Genomic DNA, 14,119 nt, shown 5'->3' with positions numbered 1-14,119 from the left:
TTATGTTAAGAAAGGTAGAGACAGACCTAAAAAGACTTGGTTAGAAATTATTAGGAATGACCTTTCTTTATTAGATTTAAACGAAAATTTAACTTTTAATAGGACATAATGGAGAAAAAGGATTCATGTAGCCGAACACACCTAGTGGGATAAAGGCTTGATGTTATTGTTGTTGGATTGTCTATCCTTCCAATTCTTCATCTCTCAATGTTTTATGTCCCACAATTTCCTATAAACCTATTGTCCATCCTTTCTTATTAAATCTTATAATTTTTACAGCCCTTTTTCCCCACAATGTATTTTTTAGGATATTAATTTAATGAAGACAATTGGAGGGGTTGAAACTAGTGAAATTTACCACATAGTGACTAATAACTAATCCATTCTCTCTTCCACTATTACTTCACATCACTGGCATTGTCATTTGAGTCATCCTCCTCACAAGAGACTTCAAAAATTTGTACACTTATGCCTCTCCAAAATTGAATCTCGAGCCCGCAAAGCTAGATAATCATCATCATTTCTTTTGCTTCAACCACTAATCATTGTAGTCATACTTTCGAGTTTAGTTCAGTTAGACATTTGGGGTCCTAATCTTTAGTTTACTCCCATGGGATTTATTTTTGTCACATTCTTTAATAATATCAAGGGTCTACTTCTCAGCTTTCAATTGAAAGTTCTTAATCTATTTCAAATTTTTATCGGGAATTTACAACTTTTTCTAACTTTAATTAAAACTTTGCACATTAATAATAGCCTGGAATTTAAAGTTGTTTCAATTTTAAACTTTTCCCTTTAATAATGATATTATTCATCAGACCTGTCCCTATACAGCTCAGGAGAATATTGTTGTTGAATCCAAAAAATTAGCATTTGCATAATGTTGCCAGGGTACTAATTTTCATATAATTATCTTTTATCAATTCTAGGGAGATGCAGTCTTCAAAGCAAGTTATCTCATCAATCATATCCTCTCTCCTCTCAACTGATCATTCGCCCATCTTCACTCTTTATGCTAGCCAAATTATATTCCTTCTTACACATATGGTATTTGGTTTTTTACTTTGCTCATCTATTATGCTCCCATCACAAGCTCTCTTGTCATGTCATTCAATAATTTCTCAAGCATTCACACACATACAAATGATCAAACATTATGATCTCTTTACCCGATACTTGTACACTTCGACCGATACAACTTTTTATGACACCAACCCTTTGCCCCTATCTTTTATGCATTCCCAACATGCTCTGCTTCCTCCATAAGCTCATATGTCTATTTCAAACCCTCTAAAGATTTACTCATTAACAACTCAATCACCATCAACAAAATCTGTAACTAAATTATAAGACTGGACTAAGCATCCTCTTGTTAATGAGCTCTCTTATCAACATTTTCCATATGATTTACAACAATATAAAAGAGAATATATTCCTCCTCCTATACACTCTTACATGACATTTGATCATTATCTCCTTCCATCTGTATACTTCCCTTATCAATCATTTACATCTATTGAAATGTGTGCATATACTACTATTCTTCTTATTGTTGGAAAATGAATAAATGTCAAAGATGAAAATCAAGATCCTATGAATTCAAGAAAAGCAAATCAACATAACATATTCATACCAAAGAAGGAAAATAGGAACCCATGAATTCATTAAAAGGAAAAAAAAAATCTAGAGCTTGTTTTTAAAATCTTTATTTATTTACATAGTTGTAAAAACATTTTTATTTCATTTCTGGATCAATCTTCCTATTGCTTTCTATCAAATACTTTATGATTCTTTCCTGCAGGTCTTCCTCCCATGATATTAAATCTTTAAGCTCTTCTAATTGTATTTTGTCTTGGGGTGCAGCTAAGTTAACCTGACTTGCACTTGATTCGCTAAGAAGCTTGCGAGTAAAGCTCATTGAGCCATGACCTAGAGTTCAAGCTCATAACTCAGAGTCGAGTTCATATGTTATACGAGCCTGAGTTTGAGTTTAATGCAACTAACATTATCAACTTGTTAACCTACCTGTTTAATTAACTAATTACTATCATCATAGGTCCATGTGCCACTTTGATATGATCCAATTCAAATAGCAACCTTCTATTTTCTACTTCCAAAAAGGGGAATGCAGAAAACCTGGCGAAATTCAAAATGCTATTTACGTCATTCTCCACTTCAAAATACTATTTACGTCATTCTCCACTTCGCCATTCCCCAACTCTACATTTCTCAAATCCTAATTCCCCTTAGCCCTTAAAACATAGAAACCCTAGGATTTGAGAATTAACTTCATGCCACAAACTTTCCTTCACACTACAAAGCTACCTCCACACTCCCTCGCCTTCACGCCCAACCCCGATTGTGCAAGTGTTGAAGTCCAAATGAAACTTTGTAGATCATCAGCTTCTTCGTCCTCTACATCTAGGAGCAAGTTGTGCGCTCACTCTCGGCAACCCCTACCGCCCTACGCAAGTAAGTTGCCTTAACCTTGAAACAACTTCTTCACGAAATCGTCCTTATTCCGTCAATATCGAACTATTTTGCACAATTCACTAGGCATGATTTTCCTACCCATCGTCAAATTCAATTTCACTTTGCATCATCATTAAAAATAAAGTGATTTATCTACACATCATTGAATTCAATTTTTGCATCGTGTCCACTCCAATTTTGATTCCAACAGGGTCTTCCCAGCCGCGATGACACCAATGATTTCTCTTCTTATTTCTATATGTTCCAATTCTTGTAGGTAACACAGTTTCCACAATTCAACTCATGGGTGTACATAATCAATGATTTTGTTAATCCCATGGATTCTCTTCTTTGACTCCCCATTCACATTGATTTCACATTTTTTGAGCTTTTCATCACCCACAACCTTCATTCCTTGTGACCTTCATTGCAACATGAGCCTTCCCTAACCACAACCTTCATACTATTGTTAGATGCCCACCTAATGTGCTGAATTTTTCAAAGAGTTTCTTTGCTCCATTGTTTAAGTTGACCAACCCTCAAAACCAAGGCAACTAACTACTTGATGCAGAGCATCTTAATTAAATTGCTCCTTAGGCATATTTTAGACCAACCCTCAAAACCAAGGCAACTAACTACTCAATCAAAGTCAAAGGTAATTCTAAACCAGAGATAATTTAATAAGGCTTTGATAATTACTAGTGATAATATAACGCCTAAGCTCAATGGTTTCAACTCCTCGACACTCTTTGGTAACTATGTCCTTCCCTACAAACAACAAGCCTCGGATAATGCTATAAATGAATATTGGGTCATACATGTAGGAGTTACAAATCATATGACATCAATCATCAAATTTAGCACCTACACTTCTTATCCAAGTAATAGGATAAATTTCTAATGTTGGTGGCTCTCTTACCATAGAAACAAGATTAGGAGACTTCCAGATATTACCACTATTTGTTCTAAAAGATGTTCTTCATATTCCTAAACATTCTATTAATGTTATGTCCATTCAAAAACTAACTTGAATTCCAAAGTAATAATTTTTCCTGCCTGCTATGTAATTCAAGATTAGGATGTGGGGAAGAGAAATGGACTTGCTAAGGAAAAAAAGGAGGATTATACTTCCTTGAAACATCAAATCAAAAAGTGTAAAGAATAATCTAACTTTATCTTTCCATTTCTCCTCAAACAATGATATCTTATGGAATTATCATTGTCATTTCTCCTCAAAAAAATAATATTAAAGGAAGCCAATTGAATGGCGCATCAGTAACATATAATAGATTAGGGCACTGCAAATAATGTAAAAGATTAGGGCGTTATGCCAGTGAAATCATATGTTCGACGCAGAAAGCCAATAAAATCTCAAAATTTAAAAATGTGAAGCAGTACCTAACCTAAAGCTACCACCCATACATGCTAAAGAAGTTCTCATTTTAGCTTGCAAGAGCAAGGGATCGAACGAAGACAATCTCTTTCGATAAATGTCACTCATAATACTATTTTTGAAATATATGCACGGTCAGAAAATCAACTATTCTCAGTTCACCGACATCATTTGTAATTCCTCTAAAAAAATAAACTACAGCATCCACCTGAATCTTGAAAGCCCCAAATCCAGAAATATGTATCTCCAACAAACATGGACTTCTCAATATCCAAACGATATCAACGCATACAATCAAATGAAGATTTACGGTTGACTTCCATACCAGAAAAGGCCCCATAGAAAAACCCTAAACTTCGATCATGCATAGTGAAGACAAAATCGAAAGTTTTCAGAAAATAAATATAAAACTTCTGTGGTAAAAAGGCACCTTTAAGGGATCTTAAGCCCTCTTTAGTGAGAAGCATGGGGATCGGAGCTGTTAACGCGGTTGTAAACGGCTTCACCAACAAGGTAAACACCGAAGGCGATGAGGGCGATGCCAAGGCCGGGTGTGGCGTACCTGAACTGGTTGACCAGCATCGGATGCTTCCTCCATTCATCCCTCCTTTTAAAGAATTCACCAGTCGGCCCTAATGGCTTCGCCATTCTGCTCGGTTCTTTCCTCTTTCCCTTGTATTTCCTGAGATCTACAAAGAACTTCTGTAGATGACGGTGCTTTTTCCGGTTAAGAGAAAAAGGGCTGAATATTTATTTATTTATATATTTAACATTCAAAATTAAAATTTACTTTTATAATATTATCAGTTAAAATTTTAAACTAAGTGTCTTATTAATCAAATTTAGCTAGTTAACCAATGAAAAAAATAAATAAATCACCAAAATCGCTCATTTAACGGTCGACTTACTCTACAAGATAAGTTGCCCGTCAAATGTGTGGCTTATATCATTTATTTTAAAAAAAATTATTAAATATTAGTCGTTCAATGTTAAATTTTGAAAATATGCTTTAGAGATGCATAATATTTGAGTTAATTTTTTTATTTTTTGAGCTGTCAAGTTGCACGGAATAGTCACATCGTATGAGCGGCAAAATTATCTTTATCAAATAATGGTGTATTATCAACTCATATTTATAGATAGGGGTGTCAAAATCGGGTTTTCGGTTGGATTCAAGTCAAACCCGGAACTTACCCGGGTTTAAATGGGTAGACCCTAACCTGACCCGGGAATATAGACGGGTCGAAAATTTGGCCCAGACCCAACCCATCGGGTTGCCGGGTTGACCCGACTCGACATGGTTCCGCTTTCTGGCATTGATGGGACGGCGGAATGGCGGGCTGCAAGTGGTAGGCGGCGGCTGGTGCGGACATAAGTGAGCTGGCGTAGATGCAAGCAAGCAGGCGTGGGCGCGAGCAGGTAGGTGAGCTGGCAGGCTCAGGCGAGCGGGCGGCCGCTGGCAGGTGCGGGCAGCCTCGGCGGGTGGACGGTCAACTACGCGGTCAGCTGTAGGCAGAGCGCGAGTACGCGGTCAGCTGTAGGCAGAGCGCGAGTAGCCGTAGGCAGGTGCTCGAGCAGCCGGGGTAGGTGCGGGCAGTCTCAGGTAGCGCGGGCAGCTCATTTCAAATGGGTTTTCGGGTTGACCCGGCAACCCGTTGGGTCAACCCGAACCCGACCCATTTTTTTCAAACGAGTAGAATCCGAGAACCGGGATCCGACCCATTTTGAAATTGGGTTGGGTATAACCCGATATTTTCGAGTCAGGTTCAAATTGAGTTTTCGTGTCGTGTCAAATATTAACACTCCTACTTATAAATATGTATTGTCTTGTCATATACACAGTAGCAATTAATTTTATTAATTTTTTTCATAATTCAGTTGTCATTCTTAGGTGTGCTTCTTTGTTTATATAAATTGTAGATGTAAAGGTTTATTTGATGAGCAATATCTGAAACTTATAGCCTTAAGTTTGTTTGATAGATTTGCCCAGCCTATCGTACCTTACTTCACAATGTATTCGTTGTTCATGGATAAGATTCGAAGAATTCCCACCAAGCTGATGATTGAAGAGGGATACACTTGTTTGAAAGAAAGTTTGATGATAAGTTATGATGAGAGCCTTGAAGAGAAGGTAAAATACAATGAAATTTTCAGGTGTGGTATGCATTCATGAAGCGAAGATAATGATTGCTTATTGTGGCATGCACATGATAAAGTTATGAAAATAAAGTTGTATAGGTCGGTGATGATCATAAAGATGTGGGATGTAAATATGTACAATAGAGGTTCATGGAAAATGGAAGGCATCTCATTTCATTGGACTTTCTATGAGGTGGATTTCATGAAATCGGTCGTTATAGAGAAGGTTCTATTGAGGTGATCGTTTAAAGTTCAATGGTCGATGTAGATCATTGCACTCTCTATCATAAATGGTATCCTATACAAGATGAATTCCTGATAGAATCCTATAAGATTCTTATTCGAAGTGTTATATCAGGAAAGAAGAAGAAGTTTCCAAATTGAGCGGATTGATAATATATTCAACAAGAGTTTGATTATCAGTTCAATTGTTGTCCAACATAGACCCAACTCCAAACTCGTCTGCACATGATTATTAAAAATGTGTAAAATGTTGTTTATGTGCTGATGTTAGTTGAAGTTACTAGTTTTTTTCCCTTCGATTGTTTAGTCTGTGTTATGTTGTTTTGTACTCTATTTTGTAATTGTTGTTGAATGAATATTAATTTGGGGCAATTTGAAAAGATTTCTTGAGGATTAAGTAACTTGTTAGTTTTTTAAAATATTCATGTTTGAATTACTCATATGTGAACATGTCATATCTAATGACATCAAAATAGAATAAGTAGTACATCCATATTTAAGGAGTAAAATGTCAACATTACAATATAACTCAAACAGGTAAAAGTTACATAACACATATCACTAATGCATCCTCTTATGCCGATGTGATATCACATCAGTGCCTGGAGTGAAATGTTGTGGTGCATACACTTGCGTTGTGTGTAGATGGTGGTGGTCCTTAAGGCTGACATAAGGATGTGTGGCTGAGGTTCGTTCAGGAATACATTTACGAAATTTGGTGTGAAGGGAATCTAAATGTCTGGTAGTGTTGGTATCATAAGGAAGCTCTGAGAGGGACCCTCATCAGGGTAAGTGGACGACTCAACATTGTATGGATCTATAGTAGCAAGGGCATGAATGAATAGTATGTAATCACTAAATTTCTCCTTAAAATATTGATTCATGTTCAAGTCGGGTTTTCGTGTCGTGTCAAATATTAACACCCCTACTTATAGATATGTATTGTCTTATCATATACACAGTAGCAATTAAATTTATTATTTTTTTTCATAATTCAGTTGTCATTCTTATGAGTGCTTCTTTGTCTATATAAAATGTAGATGTAAATGTTTATTTGATGAGCAATATCTGAAACTTATAGCCTTAAGTTTGTTTGATAGAGTTGCCCAGCTTATCGTACCTTTCTTCACAATGTATTCATTGGTCATGGATAAGATTTGAAGAATTCCCACCAAGCAGATGATTGAAGAGGGATACACTTGTTTGATAGAAAGTTTGACGATAAGTTATGATGAGAGCCTTGAAGAGAAGGTCAAATACAATGAAATTTTCAGGTGTGTTATGCATTCATGAAGCGAAGATAATGATTGCTTATTGTGGCATGCACATGATAAAGTTATGAAAATGAAGTTGTATAGGTCGGAAATGATCATAAAGACGTGGGGTGGAAATATGTACAACAGAGGTTCATGGAAAATGGTGGGCATCTCATTTCGTTGGACTTTCTATGAGGTTGAACTGTGAAATCGATCGTTAAAAGGTCAATGGTCGATGTAAATCATTGCACTCTCTATCATAATTGGTATCTTATACACGATGAATTCCTGATATAATCCTATAAGATTCTTATTCAAAGTGTTATATTAGGAAATAAAAAGAAGTTTCCAAATCGAGCTAATTGACAGTATATTCAACAAAAGTTTGAGTATTAGTTCAATTGTTGTTCAACACAGACACAACTCCAAACTCGCCTGCACATGATTATTAAAAATATGTAACATATTGTTTATGTGCTGATGTTAGTTGAAGTTACAAGTTTTTTTTTCCTTCAATTGTTTAGTCTGCGTTATGTTGTTTTGTACTCTATTTTATAATTGTTGTTGAATGAATGTAAATTTGGTACGATTTGAACAGATTTCTTAAGGATTAAGTAACTTGTTAATTTTTAAAATATTCAAGTTCGGATTACTCATTTGTGAACATGTCATATCTAATGACATCAAAATAGAATAAAATGTAGTACATCCATATTTAAGGAGTAAAATGTCAACGTTACAATATAACTCAAACATGTAAAAGTTACATGGCACATATCACTAATGCATCCTCTTATGCCGATGTGGTATCACATCAATGCCTGGAGTGAAATGTTGTGGTGCACGCACTGGCCTGGTGCGTAGATGGTGTTGGTCCTCAAGGCTGACCTTAGGATGTGTGGTTGAGGCTCGTTCAGGGATACATTTACGAAATCTCGTGTAAAGGGAATCTAAATTTCTGGTAGTGTTTGGTATCATAAGGTAGCTCTGAGAGGGACCCTCATCGTATGGATCTGTAGTAGCAGGGGCTTAGATGAATAGTGAGTAATCACTAAATGTCTCCTCAAAATACTGATCATCATCAATGTATATATGTTGGCACAATCTATGACATAAGTCCCCTACAAAGTTAATATCCTATTGCATGGCTATATCCTCAATCCCTCCAAAATATGGTTGTAATCTCTTCTACACGTCAGAAAGAAATCACACTGCAAAAATATTTCCAAAGTTTGTTAAATTCAACAATAGCTAATGTAGTTTAATAACAGGAGACTCACCATATGCCGTTATGCTGGTGCTCTTGGATAGTATATCCTAAGCGGGTTCACTGGTGCATTGTGCCAACATATATAGTGGTTTCTAAGAACTGAATTGTGCTGATGGTTCATAAAAGATATTTTTCATATCTCGTCTAGATGTTTGCTAATGCTTGCATGCAGACGCCATAAGCATAGACTCCCCAACCTACCATTCTGAGCACATACCAATGTCAATTTCTATCTATTCGAAGCAACCACAATATATTCAACATTATTTCTGATCGGCCATCCTTATACTCTAAATTGTAGCTCTTCCTTCTTTGTGAAACACATTCCCTTTATCAACTCTATTGGAATTGAGAACTCTTATTCGACTTGATTCCCAATATTTTCATTGTCATCTGTAACGTCCTCATCCCATTTACGAGTGCTCGTGTATATTTTAACGAAGTCATTATTTCCAGCAAAGAAAATATAAAACACTAACATAACTTAAAACTAGACAATAAATAAACAATTAATGTTGAATTTGTTTATGCATGAGATTTATTAAGAAATATAAGTTGATAAATCGCAAAATATGTCTCTGGCAGTCTAAAACAACTAAAAAATTTCAAATATTAAGCCATAAATCCATTTAAATATTTGTGTGGTTCATTTTCACCCCTACAAGCAACATTAAATTAGCTTTTTTTAGACTATTTAAGGCTTTATTCTGCAGTTGAATGCAATCATAAATCTAAGGCTTCTGTTGGGACATTTTTTTTGTACTGTTTTTAAAACAGTTTGTTAATGCAAAATTTTTTAATTAAAAAAAATTAGACTAAATATTTATTTTAAAAAATAATTAAAAAATTATCCCAGCCAAAGACTAAGAGTCATAAATATGAATCAATTACTCTATTTATGAAATGAATAATAATTTCTTTTGAAAATCTATACATGATAATTTTGTGCTTAATAAATGCCGTGTTGCCGAACCTTTCAATGGAATAAAAATTATGTGTGAATATCTATACATAAATGATATTAATATTTAGAATTTAAAATTTATTAGATTTATTTTATTATTATTGTAAAAGAAAGCCTTCATCTATTTTCCATCGATTAAGTACGATTTTGTTTGGGATGACTTTCTTAATGCTTCATAAAACAGTTAATTTTTATACTAAAAAGCTGTTTTAAGAAGAAGTAGGAAAGCCATCCCAAAGGAAAGCTAAGGCTTCGTTTGGGATGGCTTTCTTATTGCTTCTTAAAGCCGCTTTCTAATACAACATTATTAATTTTTGTACTAAAAAGCTGTTTTAAAAAGCAATAAGAAAGCCGTCCCAAACGAAGCCTAAATCTCATCATAAGTCTCGATAGCTAGCCATAATCAATCGCCAATCTACTTGTTATCAATACATAATCTATTAAAGAATCTAAATTAAAAGTCCTCCTTGATCGTCGACTTGTCGTACTCCACTTGGAGATGTAGCTACTACCTCTTAGGGTTTATTTGGAATGGCTTTCTTGCTGTTTTATTTTTTTAGATATCAATCACATAGTCGTTCAATTACTATTTTTCTCATTATTAAAAAAAAAATATTGTGGAAAGTACATTTTATAAATTTCGTAAACAACTTAAAAAAAAAATGCTAACCCTATCCACTCTTCTTCACTTTCCAACAGCCAAAAGCCTTGCACATAGGAGTGTAAACGAGTCAAGCCGAGCTAGAGTCATCCTAGCTTAAATTTGAGCTTGATTAATTAATCGAGTTTGAGCTCGAGCAAAAACTTTATTTTATGAGTTATTGTTGGCTCATTTATTATTAAAGAGAGAAAATAATGATGATTTAAGCTATTCTTAATATAAAATAGTAAAAAATTGTAAAATTATTAAAAAATATAATAAAGAATTGTTTAATATAAGAAAGATATTTTTTTACCATTTTTCAAAACTTTGCACACAAAATCATGAATTTGAATATATTTTAAGATATTATCACATAAACTGATAAAATATTGTTATTTTATTTAAATTGAGAGCATTGAAGCATGTTAAATGAGTAAGGCTTCATTTGAGATAACTTTTTTTTTAATTGTTTCCTAAAATATTTTTTTACTAAAAAAATTCTAGAAAAGACTGTACTTTTTTTTTGGGAAAACCCGGGGCAATAAGCCCATATATTAAAAACAAAATTCAATTACAAGTAACCTGTGGAAGAGAACTGAACAAAAAAACAAAATTACACAGATAGAACCAAAGGAAAATAGTGGGCATTAAGCTAATAAAAGACTCAGAAAAAGCCTAAAACCATAGAAACAACATGATTTTCAGGATCCAAAAAAATAGTCGCTGCGGTGGATACAGGTTGCCTGAAGGCGATAAACGAAGCTGAAAGCAGGGGGCGGTCAGACTAAAGGCCATCTCAGGACCACCAGGAAGCGACAAGTTACCCAGGAGATCGAGCCAGGTTGCCATACTAGCCGTCCGTAGCTCGAGAGGGTAGAGGAAGGTCGAGCTCATCATCGTCAAATAGCTATAATGCCACCACTGTTGCCTTTGGAACACCGTGAAGTAAACCCAGGAAATGAAGACATAGTTCCCAAAGTCGGATTGGATAGTAGAGGGATCGAAAACCTCAAAACCATCCCAAAAAATGTTCTCCCCAGGTCTGAAAGTAAAGCAATCAGAAAAATGAGCCAAATGCATAACCCCGAAGTCAGCAGAACCAAACATCAAGTCCAGCCAGTCGTGAAGAGTCCAAAAAATTTCTCCAGAATGTTGGGAACCATGTGATCCCGCAATGAAACACAGAAAAACAGCCAAAGTTAAGAGCCAGTAAACCTCCTTAATAATTCTTGTTTGTGTTTCCATTTTGAAATCTTGAAATGAATTGCCATGGAAATATTGCATATGATCTTGGTGACATTGTTTGAAGAATTAGAGAAACGGCGGGAGTTTCTTTCTTTCCAAACATGGTAAATGATACAGCTAATAATAAGGCAACAGTAATCCTTTTCCACTCTACTAAAAAGTGTATTAGATTCAATAAAATCATAAATCTGGCCTAAGGTCGGCCTAAATAAAAAGCAATTTAGGTCCGGCAAAAAAGTTTTAAGGATGTAAAAAGAAAAATCGCATCCAAAAAACAGATGAGTGTGGTTTTCCGCATGGGAGGAACAAAAAGAGCAGTCAGTATTAACTTGTATGCCGCGTGATAATAAATTGTCCGCCGTTTTAAGTTTACCCAAGATTGCCATCCAAGTGAAGCAAGCAAATTTGAGAACATGTTTTTTATGCCAAACAGAAACAGACCAGTCAACTCTAGGTAAAGAGGAGTAAAAATGATCAGTAAAGAGTCTGAACACCCAAATAGTCGAACCTTTCCAAAGAATTTCCGATTTTTCCCCCAGGTTAATCGCAGAGATGCTATCCAAAATATTATGAGGAATAGAAGCAGGCAGGGACCAATTGGCATTGGTAATGAGATCTCCCACACATTTCCGGTCCAGATCCAGAGAAAGAAAGTATTCAGATAAACTGGTCCCATTGAGCCATGGATCCCACATGAAAGAGAATGTACAAGCTTGAGACACAGAGAATGAAAAGACTGTACTTAAAAAGAGTAAGTGTCATAAATTATAAATTAAAAAAGAATAGATTATTTATAAATTACATTCACTTTTAAATAAAATCTAAAAATTTTAAAATTCATCTTAATTAATTTTTTATAAAATTTTGGGAACCAAACTTTATTCTTTCAAACATATTTGTAATCATAATTTATTTAATTAACATTGATATTCAATGCTCAAATTTATTTTCAATACGATAGGCATGCATAAAAAAATCATACGATGCTCTCTTTGCATGCCATGTTTAAGGGTCGGGGCGGATGCGAAAACCTCCCGGTAGAGATCAGGTCAAACACCACCTTATTCGCGGCATCAGTGTAGTGAACTCCGTCCCACACCACCTTTTTTGATGGCTCGCGGCACGATCTTCCAAGCAAAACCTCGCTGCCGTTCACCGTCGCCGTGCCCCCACACTGGATGTCGTAGTCGAAATTGTACTTGCCATCGCCGTACCCGCAGCATACCTTTAGAGGGTCCTCAAACCCTATAATTAAAGCTGGATTAGAATAATCTCTTTAATTTACTTAAAATAAAATTGTTTATAACACTTCTCTTGGAACTTTATCAAATGCTTTCTTTAAATCAATATCATATGAAGGTCCTCCTTATCCTTATTATTATATACTTCTCCATCAAATCTTTCAATAAATTTATAGCATCCATAGTAAACATACCCGACATGAATCCAAATTGATTTTGAGAAGCATTAGTATCACGTCATAACATATACTCCATAATTTTTTCCCATAGTTTTAAAGCAAGACACATCATCATAATTCCTCTATAATTTGCATAATTTTGTGCATCATATTAATTCTTAAAAATAGAAATCAACACACTCATTCTTCACTCACCTGACATCTTTTTAGTCTTTAAAATAATATTAAAAAATTTAATAAGCCAAAAAATTCATTCATCCCCTAAGTATTTCTACACATCTATTAGAATCACCAAGTCCAACAACTTTTCTATACTTCATTTTCTTTAAAGCCTCTCTAACTTTAATTTCAAATATTTTTATTTTCATTTAGGATGCTAATATCGTTATAATTAATTGTCTTCTCACAATCTTCATTGAAAAGTATATCAAAATATCTTCTTTAAATGAAAATACTTTATGAACTTCATCCTTAATGCACTTCACTTAAACTAAATCCTTACTACTCCAACCTCTTTGTTTGACTAACTTATATATATATATATATATATATCTCATCAATATTTTCACTTCCTTCACAAAGCCAACTACTCATATTTAATTCCCTCCAATTAAAGAGAAGGACATATCTTTATAACCAATGTTCATTTACTTGAACTATTTCCACACGAGTAGGTCTCTTTTTCCTTTTTGGGTTTTCGTCTACCAATACATTTTTTTATTTCATCTTTGCCTATGCCAAATTTTCATGCTAAGTTAAGACATTAAATTCTTTATTAAATGTCACGATTCATGAACATTCTAGCACTTAATAAATATAATAACTATATTTGATAAAAAATTGCCTCAAATGCTTTGGTAGAAATTTTTTTCTTAATTTTGAGCATAAATATTTATTGAAGAGGGACAAAATAATTAAAATTCTTATTGTACTAAGGAAAAAAAAATTTATTGATGAGATGCAAATATGTATATATATTTGATAAAAAATTGCCTCAAATGATTTGGTTAAATTTTTAATCTAAATTAATTTAAAACTTTAATTTCCTTGTAGATATATATATATATATGCATG

The 14,119-nt window shown here is 34.4% G+C and overlaps 2 protein-coding genes across 2 annotated transcripts in view; both read right to left on the bottom strand.

Moving 5' to 3' along the window:
* Nucleotides 1–4,313: 4,313 nt before the first annotated feature.
* LOC110094716 (NADH dehydrogenase [ubiquinone] 1 beta subcomplex subunit 3-B-like) lies at nt 4,314–4,602 on the bottom strand. The gene has a single exon (XM_020820014.2). It carries the CDS (start codon nt 4,511–4,513, stop codon nt 4,319–4,321), a length of 195 nt encoding a protein of 64 aa, XP_020675673.1. The 5' UTR covers nt 4,514–4,602; the 3' UTR covers nt 4,314–4,318.
* Nucleotides 4,603–5,042: 440 nt separating this feature from the next.
* LOC110094705 (GDSL esterase/lipase At3g26430-like) overlaps nt 5,043–14,119 on the bottom strand; it is a 10,575-nt gene continuing 1,498 nt past the window's right edge. Inside the window, exons 4-6 of the mRNA XM_020820002.2 lie at nt 12,657–12,870; nt 11,124–11,422; nt 5,043–5,371 (exon numbers count right to left, since the gene is read on the bottom strand). Coding sequence (XP_020675661.2) covers nt 5,043–5,371; nt 11,124–11,422; nt 12,657–12,870 — 842 coding nt within the window. The remainder of the gene's footprint in view (nt 5,372–11,123; nt 11,423–12,656; nt 12,871–14,119) is intronic.

The sequence above is a fragment of the Dendrobium catenatum genome, unplaced genomic scaffold, assembly GCF_001605985.2.
Source record: "Dendrobium catenatum unplaced genomic scaffold, ASM160598v2 fragScaff_scaffold_243, whole genome shotgun sequence".
Lineage (NCBI taxonomy): Eukaryota > Viridiplantae > Streptophyta > Magnoliopsida > Asparagales > Orchidaceae > Dendrobium > Dendrobium catenatum.
Note: the sequence above shows the minus strand (reverse complement) of the source record. Positions and strands in the feature narration are given on the sequence as shown.

Excerpts from the sequence above, each read along its gene's own strand:
- LOC110094716 (XM_020820014.2), bottom strand. The coding sequence starts at position 4,513 with ATGGCGAAGCCATTAGGGCCGACTGGTGAATTCTTTAAAAGGAGGGAT.